Here is a 12,922-nt window from a genome sequence, read left to right as displayed (position 1 = left end):
ATATTGTCTCACAATATAATTTCTAAGTGTAAAATAACAGCTGGTCAACGAACTCACCAATTTTTACCAGTGTAAAGTAACAGCTTCTATACATGTCACTTGGATTTCTTTCATTGAATGTGAATTGCTAATGCAATACCACTGTTAACTTGCGTAACTTAAGATGTTCAGACTATGTGAGCATGTAATACAAACATCACATTCACAGGCAAAATTTCTTCACCACTGTAGTTTGAATTAACTTCACATCTCTTGTCTAATAATATACTTTAAGCACAAGGAAACCTTATGTCATTCCAGAATAACTTCTCCTGTGCTTAAGTGTCAAGTGCTCAACACTACCTTCCAGAAAGGCTTTTCTTACCTTGATTCTTGAAAGGTATCATTCTCACTGCTTTAAAAAAGTTAGTGCTGAGTGCTGTTTGTGTCATTCGTGTCTAGTATTCCAGAAAGAATGAGCTTGTTTATGATCTGCTTAGTGTTCACATAAAGTTCTGGATTTCTTAGGTGTAAAACGTAATAGCAGCATTTAACCTCTGGGATATCCATATTAGTCAAACAAAAGTGAAAGGCATAGTTTTGTCTGAAAATAGAAATCAATCTGGTTATGGGTGTAGCAATATACTAGATGCCATGCACTACAGAATAAGAACAAAGATCACACAGAAGATTCTCCTTAATACGGAAATAGCTGCCTAATTAGGAAAACTACAACAGAAGGCAGAATTAAGCATTGTCATCCTGTTAACCAACAGATTACAGCATCAAAAAATCTGATTCTGCTGTCTTGATGACATTACTTTACACTGTACCAATCAATCACAGACCAGAGCAATCAAGAAGCCTGCACTGTTTTTCCAAAAAGCTGGATAAAACAGTTACATGTAAGAACCATCTCAAGTCAGCTTAGTCAGTAATAAGGAATACAGAGTTGTCTTGTACAAAGACACTTCCTGGGGATGCTGGATACTTCTCATGCTGGATTTGGTATAAATATTCTAACCTGCAGCTTTCTGCTTTTTTTTTAACCTCAGTGTTCTTTTACCAGGGAAGTATGTCTCTGCTTGCAGCACATCTATCTATAACTGAAAAAAAAACCTACCAAACCAAACAGCTCTGAACTGGAGAAGAGTCAGTTTTTCCCCTATTAAGACTTCCTGACTCTTCACTAGGCTTTCTTGACATTTGATACAATAAGCGGAAGCATCTGTCCACCACAGCTGTACACAAGTATGGCATACGAGGTCCAACACATAGCTTGTGAAGAAATGCTGTTTTCACCACAGTAAACAGAGACAACAGCTCCTCCAGATGAGCTTATCTTTCTCCCCCTGAGAGAAGCCTAGTAAAGCTAGCCAATGAAACTAGATACTTGGGATGTATAAACACTCCCTTAGATTCAATGTATTCTAGCTCATGCTCAGAAAACATCCATCTCTGACATGACATGTTTAAGCAGATACCAATTAGCCTTTTGTAAGATTGCTTAAAGCTCTGTGTAGCCTACACTCCCTACTTTTTAGTATGCAAAAATCAAATAGTTCATATTAATTTCCAAGTAAAAGCAACTTCATCACACCACAGAGCAAAGTGATAGCTAGTGGTCTCTTTTCCCCATTCTTGGTCTACATGTGTGTAACAGAACACCAAGTCTTAAAAATTCCCAAAAGACGGATGCCTCCAACTTAAGAGAAAAATAATTTCACTCAAAGTCGACTTCAAGATGTAGCAGAGTTTGTATGATGTGGGAACAGAAAACATACTCAAGTAGTCTGTTTTCCCAATCAAAACAAAAAGCTGTTATTGTGCTTTTGAATACGTACACTGACCTCCCAAGCTAAATCACATCTTTGTGAATGTTGCTTAATGATATAAACCAGAAAGTATTTGCCTCAGCTTCTTTAAATAAACTAACAAAAAGCATTTCATCCTGATATGCCACTATGTTAAAAAGTAACAGCTGAAAGAATCAGTGTTTGTCACTTTTTTTTATCAGTTGCAGGCTGTAGTCACTTGTCTTGAATTTGCAGAAGGTATACATCTTTGCCCAATACCTAACTTAATCTGCAGATGACCAGTGTTTTAATAGGCTAACATATTATTATTATTATTGTTATTATTATTAAATACATTCCATACTAAAAATATGACCATTTGTAGCAGTGGAACAAGATATTTCACTTTTAAATCCCTGATCTATACCAGCTATTTCCAGATTCAGATCTAAAACTTTGTCTCAGGCAGCAGAGCAGTTTTACTTACTTTAAAATGCTCAGTTAAAACTTTCTCCAAGTACCCTTTCTTCCTCAAAACTGACAGGATTAGCTTTTGGTTTGCATCAAGTGAATCACTTCTCCCTTTGTTCCACTGTGGCGGCGTATCTGAAGCTTTATTACTTTTTCAGATCCTGTATCAAAAGGAGCGTATGAAATACAGCTTTTCATTAGTCTCCTTACTGAAGATCAAATTTCAGTTGCATAATAAACTATGACTCTACATGACATAATGGGGCCTTCATGCATGATACAGCTAAACTGAAACTGAAAACAGAGATACATCATTATCTGCCCTTATCTGGACATAGAGGAAATTTGTCTCAGAAAGTAAGGAATTTGTATAAATAATTAAAAGATCAATGGAAAAAAATTTTCAAGAGACTTAAAGGTCAAACCAATATATTTTTAACCCTTAAGATGATTTCTACTTAACATACAGAATTTTCACATAATAGCTCTTGTCCTGTGCAGAAAGACTATGTGAGATCACAACAATCCATTTTGGATGGGACACCAACGAAATACTAACAATATCAAAATGCAGGTTTATGCAGTTTTGGAAATGCTTTGGAAGCAGAAAAATGTAACTGCTTTCAGCCTGGAAGGTTTTATTAAGAGATGCCTAGCTTAAAAATCAATGGCTATTTTAACTCAATTTATCTGTGCAACCACAGAGAATTTATAGATGTACTACTTAAGTTTCAGAACATCTAAGCACTTGATGCTTATACCACCATCAAATTTTCAGAGACACAGAAAATCCGTAATAAACAATTACAACTGCACAACCCACAAGTCTGTATGAACTGATAAATGTTGAAGAACACATATAGCATGCTAACAATTTTAAGATCACCTAGCTGGTTAAAATTCTACCTGCTCTCAGATCTAACATCACTTTAGTCCATCATTCAGTTGTTTCCTACTGGTTCTATGTGAAAAGTATGTAAGCAGCCCATCTTTTCTTCTTTTCTAATCACTGCCTAGTTACTCTCACTTCAGCCATTTAGCAATCCTGTTATGAGACAGCTGCTATTAGTGAAAAAAGTCCAAACTGGCAGCAGTCACAGACCACTGGGAATACAGAGGATTTTAAGGAGATGTTTCTGTAACTCACAGTCAATATCCTCCGATTCATTTCACTTGGTTTTTTCAAGACCCTAGCTAAAGGCTTCTAATCAGGATTATGCTTCTAAAGCCTCAGTATCAGAAAATCTGGCTTTTCTCTAGATTTTCCCATGAAGAACTTCCTGTTCCTCTAGACCAATCCACCCTTTTCAAAACAGTTTTTTCCAGTCTTTTATTGCTGCTGAATCTGATTCAAAAGGGGCCCATCTGCTACAGCTACATCATCAGGAGAGTTCTGCACTTTCAGACAGCTGCTGAGGTTTCTGTCCCCATCCAGAAGCTGGGATTGCTCCACCCACACCCTCTGCACAGAAATGATGTAAAGGAACTGACAGATCCAAAAAACTTCTGCATGATCATTTCTATACTGTCTCTATAACATAAACTCTCCTTTTCTCATATTTTGCAGGGTATTAATTTGTTCCCTTAATAAAATGCCCCATAAAACTTGAGAGCACAATTTTTCCAATGGAAGTAAAAAAAAAAAAAAAAAATCCTATCAAATACCCTGATGTTATTGTAAATTCCACGAAGCAGTTCAGAAATCCTGGAGGGGTGATTGCCTTTATTAAGTTCTGTCAACTGCTGGAGCAGTTTCTTCAGGACTTCTAAAACTTTCCTAGAATTTACGTGACTTAACCTCCATTAAATTCTGTAAAGACTGAAAAGCAACTACCAGCAAGTATGCTTTAGAAGAATGACATAAATTGACAACAGTATGCATACCATTGTTAACCTGTAACATGCTCTGAAAATGGATTCTCTCTGAAAACTTAAATGCACCACCTTGACCTAAATGCAAGCAGACTACGTATTCCTTAATACCTATGACCACTTGACTTATGCTACCCATTCAAGGCAATTTTCAGGGCACAGCAACTTACTAAACTGTATTTACATCTCTGCTCTGCCAGAGTCTTGTCCAGGTAAAGTTTTTTTTTTTAAAAAAAAACCACTTAGTTTTGAACTATAGAAACCTTTGCAGGAAGTTTTCCTTGGTTACGAACTACTTTCTGAATTTCTTCTTTATAAATGAGCTTAAGTAAAATGAGATCAATTTGAACTGACTGCCTGTATTGTTTTAAGATACAGAGCTATAAAACTAGGTTTAAATGGCACAACTTTCTACCTGCATATGAACACTAGTCATGGGAATCATCTGGACTTGTTAGCAGTTCCTGAATTCAATTTCTAGGCAGAAGCTTCATAAGGTGTTTACAATGAAAGTTACTGTACTATGGAATGTGTTATTTCTACTCTTTCACAGTTGATTTGGGGGACAAGTTGTGTCTCATCTCTTCATGGAGCACTAAGGAAGTTGTGTCTTTTCTTTGCACAGAGTAAGTACGTCTTTATCTGTGAAGGGCAAAAGTGAAGAATTTATTTTTATTGATAACATATGAAATTTTCACACAGTCACAGAAATTAATTACAGCTGAACAGCAGTCATCAGTTTTCTTATCAAATGTAATGCACACATTTTAGCTCATTTGACCTTGGAAAACCTCAAAAACTAATCATTTAGTAAGCAAGAAACAAAATAAATTATTAGCATGTTTTAACAGAACAAAAATATAGCTTGAGGAGACCCTGAACTCACGTTTTGCCTATAATATTCACACAAAGTAATACAAATGAAATTAATGAAAAACATCTGGAATCAAGTTTGGGCAATTTGTTCAGTTGAGGATTAGGCTCATTAAATGCTGATACACTAATCACTGTGATAGCATCGATGTGAAAAAGTGTTCTATAGCATCAAATTAAACAACAATTAATAAGGTCTTCATCAATGTCAGGGTGTAAAAATAATTTATTAGCTTTTGCACATAAAAAAATTCAGCTACTATTATTCTTGGTTGTTTTTTAAACAGCAGCAAACACTTGAAAAGGTGACAACTGAAAAGTGTGCAGTAAAAGATAAGGCAAGCACAGTGCAAATGCTGTAGTACTACAGAATCCAGGGCAGCAGAAAAAAATAAGCGAGAACTTAGTAAATCATGACAATCACCAAGTTACTTCTATGCCATCTCATTACTTTAGCCAAGGAAGAACCATTAAAGCAGTATGCAAGTAAACTTTTATTTCACAACTATCAAGAGTTAATTAAGACTTTAAGCCATCCCTTTGGGGTGGGATGTGAAGTAGGTCATAGCGATGGTAACTTTACATTGGTTTAAGTTTGTAAAACATCATGGAATACTGAAACCAAAAGCTTGCAAGACAACATGCCTTGACTCTACTGGTTTTGATCAATGATCCGCTGTAAGCAGAGTTTCATGTAGGAATTTTTATTGCGTATTTCTATCACTGCGTCTCTGACAAGCTCAATGAACATTTGAGGCCAGAGCTTCTGCAACGACTCATTTTTCATATTGATGTCAGCTGCTTCTTTCACTAAGTTCTCAACGTATGTCTGGCAAAATGTTTTTCTTTCCTTGATTTCCTGCATGAGAGAACCATTACATGTTGGATAAGACAAAGAAGAAAAAGGTTAAACAAGACCAAAACACAAAGATTCAATGAACTAAAGAACATAGTGATTACCAGGCAAAGAGACCCCTGCACACTTTTTCCTGTTGGTTTTAAGTTGCACGGACCAGGGGGTTTAAGTGAACCTTTTATGAGAGTGGCTGCAGAATATTACTGTACTCATAATATTCATATTCACATTCATTAATTTACCTGGAATCCACTGTTAAGTAGTCATGTAAATACCTTTCAACAGCATTACGATTTTTCTTGCCTTCTGGAATAGCTAGCATTCAATATTTACAGAAATTAAGAACCATATTACTTTTCTTCCTTCTCTCCATTCCCTTCGCACATTTTCATGATTATAGTGCAATAGTTGGAAAGCATATGTTTATCTACCTGCCTTAACAAGAACATACTGTCAGAAAATTATGCCACTGTGCATCCTTTTCACAGGTTCCCTGATGAACTCTGACAAGTCCATGGTTCCTAATGTACTACATTAGATATTGAAGTAACTTGAAACTTCTTGCAACTACCAGCTCTGTATTTTAGTTACTCTATTAATCCCTGTTTCTGCGGAGTTCCTATAAAATGCCGTAATAAGCTTTGAACAGCAAGTTATACTGGAGCTAAATATCTAACCAGTTTGATTTATGACACTGTTAAAAATGTTAGGTCATGTTTCAGGCCATCAAAACAAGTTTTCTTAAATGAGTGATAAAGCAGAGAAAATACTTTCCAGCTGTTTCATCTAAAAACCTAAAATTATTAATCAATGACTCAGACTGTCATTTCTAGAAATAAACTTATTCAATCACATCTATTATGTTAGTTTACTACTGATGGGGAACTGGAATAAGTCTTCTGCCTATCTTACTCTTCTCTTGTAACATCCTGTAATATCTACTGCCACATAGATAACACTATAACAATGGACAAGGTGTAAATTGCCGTGCTGGGAAAACAATGCATATATTTAATGGACTGTAGAATTATTAAGCTTATTTTATTATAGTGCTTGTTCCATGGTAAAGCACAAGAGAAATTCCTTGCCGTCTTACTCTATACCATTCAAAGTTTAAGAGGTACTATACCAGGTTTGAAACTGTTTTCTTCATTTAATCACTCTACATGCAGTCATTGTGTCTTTTTTATACTATGGATCTGAGATAACAAAATCACAATGCAATAACTGAATTCATCGTTTACTGAACTTGATTTAATTTCTTGCACTACAAAATTTATATATTTCCACATAAAAAAGTAAATAAAGGGACAAATGTGGGAAGCAGAGTGCATATAGCTAGAACTCATGATGACTGCTCAAAGGAGACTGTGGTTGAAAGAAGTATATTCGCCCTGCAAATAATTTCCCTCTGCCCATGCAGTCATGTTAGTGGATCACAAACACAAACTAAAACAAGCGTGACTAACGCACTTGTCTGAAACAAGCCAGCTGGCAATTTCATTATTAATTAAACCTAATACATTTCTTACTATTTATTTTCCTGTAGCACATATAAAACCTAGGAAGTCTCATCTGAAGGTATTCTTTATCAGTTCATTTTGGGATATTTTTCTGACATTCTAATTGCATTAGAAAATCCTAAAATCTGCAATATATGTATTTCTTTGAAAAAAAACCTGCTCACTTTTATTTTACTAATGCAGGTACATTTTCTTACAAATATAAGGCTTGCAGGTGAGAAGGTATTTCTGAGACTCTGGCAATGTTCAGGAACCACTTCACTGAAGACAGAAACTGATCATTATCCAGTATTCTGGCAAAGATCAGACAAAATGTTTGATCATGCATTAAAATACGTTAAATAGTGACATTTCTAAACCACCATTCGCAACTGAAACTTGACAGCAAGACAAATTCCATGAGTAGTAGTTTAAGATTATATGATACAGGATGAAAATATTTTGCAATTATATACTTACCTCAAGCTTTTCCATATGAAAATCCTTTGTCATGTAATTCAACGTTGCTCGAGCTGTGCTTTCTTCTCCATTTCTTCTGTTGTCAATACTCTCCTCACTCCCAACCCCAGATTTCTTTCCCTTTCCCTCCAGCAGATAATGGAACTGCTTCTTCCTTTGAAAAGATAAAGAGATTTACAGTCCAAATTATTAGAAACTTTTTTTTTAAATGCAGATGTTTCTAGTGATTGTGAGGTTTTTTACATTTTCCTCCCTTTGACCATGTACTTTATGAGCTGTCAAATTTACTGCACCTTCAAGTTACTCAAAACACATATGACTGTAGATATTTCTCCACTAATTTGCTTCTATACAATTGACTTTTGACATGTATCGCACAGATCTCCTAAATAGGAAATCTTGCATCTTAAACTTTTATTAAGTATGTATTTATCGAAGATGAAGAATAGGGTTTTTTTAAGCACCTTTTTTTCCTTACAGCACCAACTCTTAAATCTGTTAACTGTGATAAGTCACCCAGTATAAAATACCCACTAAAAATAGCTAAGTCTTCACCACTGAAGTCCATAAATCTTCACCAATACCAATACAATTGCAGAATTAAACAAGCAGCTCATTTGTGTGCATGCACCTTTTAATCTTATTCAGCAGATCTCCTAAAACTTCTGTGAAAACCTCTGGCTACGCGAATCAGGAGATGCTAAAATTTCTCCAAGAAGCAGAGAACTTGTTACTTACAAAATTTTCATCTTTTCATCCAGAAAGAATTTAACACAGTAGTGTGCAAAAGAATTAAATAACATGTTCTGGACAAATTACAGGTCCACTTATTGTATTTTACCTAGATTCTCCAAGTAATGAAAGCAGGCGATAATGTGGCAGCTCAGAGGATGCTACATATGCCAGAATGCCAAAGAGCCTTTCTGCCATTACAATGTCATTTTCAGTAACCTGTGAGGGAAGGGGGAGAAGGGGAGGAAAAAAGAAAAAGTTTCAAAACTGGCACATTCATATTTCATTACATATGTACATTAAGAATTAACTGAAATTTGTTATCCAGAGGACTGCATACAGATCTGTTCCGGGCATATCTTCAAAACGTAGATTTGCTTTTACTGGCACTTTAAATGTACTTTAAAAGAAATCAAGTGAGGTACTGGTGCTTGTTTTATTTCCTGTAATTCCAGAAACTTTACTGTATACACATGCTACCCTGTGCTTCACGACAGTTTTTGCAAAATGAGGAATTTTCCAACAGTTTCTTACACTGACTATCTGCAGACTAGACATACTGATTCTGCTCCATGCACTTACAGACAGTCTACTGGAAAATTCCTGATCAAGTTATGCTGGAGAAACAACAAGATTCTGGGTACCTACATGTGAAACGGTAAATTACAGTCTCTCTTACTTTGGCAGTATTATAGAGAAGGCTTGGGGGGGGGGAAGACAGAATTTATTCTCTGCATTTTTCAACCCCCAAAATAAGTGAGGCTTCCTTATACTTCTCTAAATATCATCCATACTGTTGTGTCAACATTGTTAGAGATGTCTCTTTAAACTGATTTTCAGTGGTTGATTTTACACATTTTTATTTTGTATAGAGACGGTAAAAGGGGGTTGTTTTTTGGTGGTTGTTACTGGGTTTTGTTTGTCTTGGCTCACAGTCTCTGGAGACCATGGCCTGTGTTTCTCCTGCCCTGATGGCCAGACTATGAACTGAATTCATCTGCCAAAAGTTTGCTGGCACAATTTCTAGACTCCTGGCTTTCCAGTGAGTGCAGAAGAAATCTTTACGATCATCTCAATCTGACCTGGATAACATAGGACAATGAAACTCACTCACTGAGTTCTTAACTTCTGGATCAAATTTAATTTCCGTTCATCGTACAATATATTTTTGGAAAGCAACCCACAATTAAATAAACTTCAATACTCACAATATTTACTAAGTACTTCCAGACAGTTTTTGTGTTCTGCTTTATTCAAGCTAGCGAGTAAAAAGGAATTTTGACCAAAATATATGTAATCTGATTATATTCTTGTTTAATGTTTATACACTGTACAATCTAATCCTGCTTAAGGTATACTGCAACAGCATAATGCAGGGAGAAATTCACCAGAGAAAACATAGGTGAGGAAATGAGAAATGTAAAGTCAATTCCATTTTTACAGTGTTTAGATTTGCTCATTTTCACTTAAAATTACAGAAGTCTAATTGATTAGTCTAAGAGTAGATGACCCTGCTGAACAGTCTGTTAACAGGAACAAGAAAACAAAGAGTACAGAAGGCAGCTAGGGAAACAAAGACTACTACAGCCAGAAAAGGTCTACTGGAGAAGTGATTTTAATTTATTTATTTATGTTAAGAGAAGCATAAAGACCAGGTCAACAGAGACAGCAACGCTGAATACACTTTAGTTCACAGTAACTTATGTTCTCTATGTTACCCCAGTATATTGTTTGCTCCATTAATCACAAAAAAGACTGCAACGGTAATATCAAATAAATGTAAAACTATTATGCCTCACTCTTGCCAAGTACAGAACAGGCACTAAGTCAGCAAACATGATGCATCTGTTATATTGGATGACACACCACTCCATGTAAAGCATTTTGTAGAGGTCAGTAACTTCAAATCTTGACAACTCTTAATTGAGATTACTATCACAAGGAAAAGCTTGAAATAGTGTAGCTCAATAAAGAGAATTTTCTTCCTCACAGTTAGTAAATGTAACAGTTGAAAGGTGAACATGATAATTTTTACCAGGAGACTAACATTCAGTTTCTAGCCCGGAACATAACTGGAATGGAATGGGGACTTTGGAGGAAAAAGAAAAGCGTCATTATGGAACTATTAAAAGTGGTAGAGTTCTGCAATTACTTATTTCAGTTAATATGTATTGCTTTTACTCCCCAACAATATGCACCTCAGAGCTGGCAACACAATAGTCTTCACAAACATTGCACACAAATGATAATCAGAATAGCAGAGTATGCACATTTATCTTCAATCTGAAACTGTTATTTAGGGCTGATCTAAGGTTTGCAAGGACACTTGAGGGGTCTGTATTCTTTACACTGAGACAGAAGTTACTATTGCTGGTTTTAAAAGAAAAGGTAATATACATCTGCAAAGCTGGATACCATGACTTCTGTTGTAGACTAATGAAAAACGGCAATCAGAGTTCATCTCTTTCTTCCTCTTGACTATGACACTTTTCAAATGATTAATGACACTAGGAAAAAAATTTCTGTGTGCACATCTTCATATAGTGTGGTCTGGCTAAAAATGTTTGAGGACAAAAACGTTCTTCAGTCATACACATAAGATTTGATATATGTCCTACCTAAAAAGCATGCCATGCTACACGTAAATCCACACACTAAATTAATCCCCAAGCACTATTATTAAATTCAAAGCTTTCCTTCAAAGGCTGAATATGCTGACCTTGAGATTGTATCAAAAAGTCTACTTCAACAGTTGTGTTATTTTCTTTTTAATCTTTCTTTCTCCATTAAGACCAAACAGGTAAGATTTAGTTTCTATGCTCTTCTAACCTGAATCACTAGTGTTGATTTTGAAAATATCAATGTAGTAAAAAAGAAATAAACCTTAAATCCACATTCAACCTTTTTCTACTGTGCTGTAAGAATGAGTCATATTTGCCTTCATCCTGTCTCATCCTTTCTCTGATAGTTAATTCAGGTGAGCTCTTTAACCCACTCCTGCTCTTATATGCAAATAGTGCGTATTTTACAGACCTAAAAGTAAACCACAGCATCCATGCTATGGCTGTATCAGATAACAAGTAAAATACCTAATCCAAAACATATGATGATGACCAACTCAAAATACCAGATCTAAAGACTAAACCAATGTATTATTCTTGCTCTAATTAACTTCTAGACCACCAAACTTATTTAGTATTTAAAATTGAACGCATGTTCAGACTTTGTATTGCATCCTGACCATGCTCACTCCCTTTATGATCAAAGCACAAGTATAACATAACCATTTTACATGCCTGAATAAATTAACTTTCAATTGATGTAATGGGGAATGAAGTAAAAAGAATAGGAATATTAGTGTCCTTTGTTTTCTTAAATATAAAACAAACAGATAACAACAACAACAAAATGTATTTGACAGTCTTTTTCTGTGATATGCTTAATGAAGAAAATATTTTATAGCACTGGAAAATACAAATAATCCTATACTGTAAACTACCAAGTAGTCCCTCAAATGCCAATTGTTGCACTCGTATGCACTGTCAGCACCGAGACTGTTTTGAACAGTCTTCATAAAATATAGTAACATCATGCAGGGTTTGTTTGTTTTTTTTTAATTACTATTTATTTATTAAGCAATACATGCAGAAATAATAACTCTTCCATTCAGGTAAATGCCAACCACCCAGGTACAGATTTGGACTGCCATTTGTTATTGCAAACAACTGAGACAATACATTTTAATGGCAACTAAGAATCTTACCGACTTGGCTAACTGTAACACAATATATTTGGACTTAACAAAAGCATAGCGCAAGAAATAATATGGTGAAGTCTACTTAATCCCCTGCCCACAAAACACTGAACAACACTGTCTGGGTTCTGTGCTTTTTATGAGCAATTCACCTGCTTTTTTAAAAAACAATGCTGATTTCTAAGACCAACTGCAAGAAGGAAGCAACACTGTCCTACCTTTATTCCATTTATCTTCTGTAGATTAAAATGGTTCAGTCTAAACAGAACATAATATTTCCACAAAGTGAAGTTTACAACTGGATTTCCCTGAGGATCAACTGTCAACTGTTCAATGCGATGCATCTGAGCTAATGCATTGAATTGCTGCAGCGTCGCAAGATTTGTCTCCTTAAGCTTCAGGTGCTTAAAAATAAAATAAAAAAAATTAGAAGGTAAGCCACAATAAATTAAATAAGGAACCCATAAAAAGTGAACACAAGGATCCTTATTCTGTGCCACTCAAACAATTTTCAAACTCGAATAAACAGTCTTTAGGTCTGATGAAGCAACTGAGCTCACTTCATTTGAGGTCTCTGTGGCAAAACCAATTGGTATACTACATTTAT

At 35.3% G+C, this 12,922-nt stretch overlaps 2 protein-coding genes across 5 annotated transcripts in view; both read right to left on the bottom strand.

Annotated features, from left to right (window-relative positions):
* The window catches only part of THSD4 (thrombospondin type 1 domain containing 4), a 317,288-nt gene extending 312,584 nt beyond the window's left edge, over nucleotides 1-4,704 (bottom strand). Inside the window, exons 1-3 of one of the 2 annotated variants that reach the window (XM_062627009.1) lie at nucleotides 4,534-4,704; nucleotides 2,263-2,407; nucleotides 1,103-1,220 (exon numbers count right to left, since the gene is read on the bottom strand). The gene's annotated coding sequence lies outside the window, so the exon portion shown is untranslated. Of the gene's footprint in view, nucleotides 1-1,102; nucleotides 1,221-2,262; nucleotides 4,330-4,533 lie in introns of those variants that run through there. The other variant, XM_062627000.1, reaches the window with a different exon arrangement.
* Nucleotides 4,705-4,771: 67 nt separating this feature from the next.
* The window catches only part of LRRC49 (leucine rich repeat containing 49), a 48,107-nt gene continuing 39,956 nt past the window's right edge, over nucleotides 4,772-12,922 (bottom strand). For all 3 annotated transcript variants that reach the window (XM_062627034.1, XM_062627046.1, XM_062627055.1), the window contains 4 exons: nucleotides 12,534-12,719; nucleotides 8,671-8,780; nucleotides 7,830-7,983; nucleotides 4,772-5,850 (listed from right to left, as the gene is read on the bottom strand). In XM_062627034.1, coding sequence (XP_062483018.1) covers nucleotides 5,644-5,850; nucleotides 7,830-7,983; nucleotides 8,671-8,780; nucleotides 12,534-12,719 — 657 coding nt within the window. In that variant the 3' untranslated portion in view covers nucleotides 4,772-5,643. The remainder of the gene's footprint in view (nucleotides 5,851-7,829; nucleotides 7,984-8,670; nucleotides 8,781-12,533; nucleotides 12,720-12,922) is intronic.

This window comes from Pezoporus occidentalis, unplaced genomic scaffold (assembly GCF_034315485.1).
Source record: "Pezoporus occidentalis ecotype Australia unplaced genomic scaffold, CSIRO_AGI_Poc_V1 ctg11, whole genome shotgun sequence".
In the NCBI taxonomy this organism is placed as follows: domain Eukaryota; kingdom Metazoa; phylum Chordata; class Aves; order Psittaciformes; family Psittacidae; genus Pezoporus; species Pezoporus occidentalis.
The sequence above is the reverse complement of the archived record's forward strand: the minus strand, read 5'-3'. Positions and strand labels throughout refer to the sequence as shown.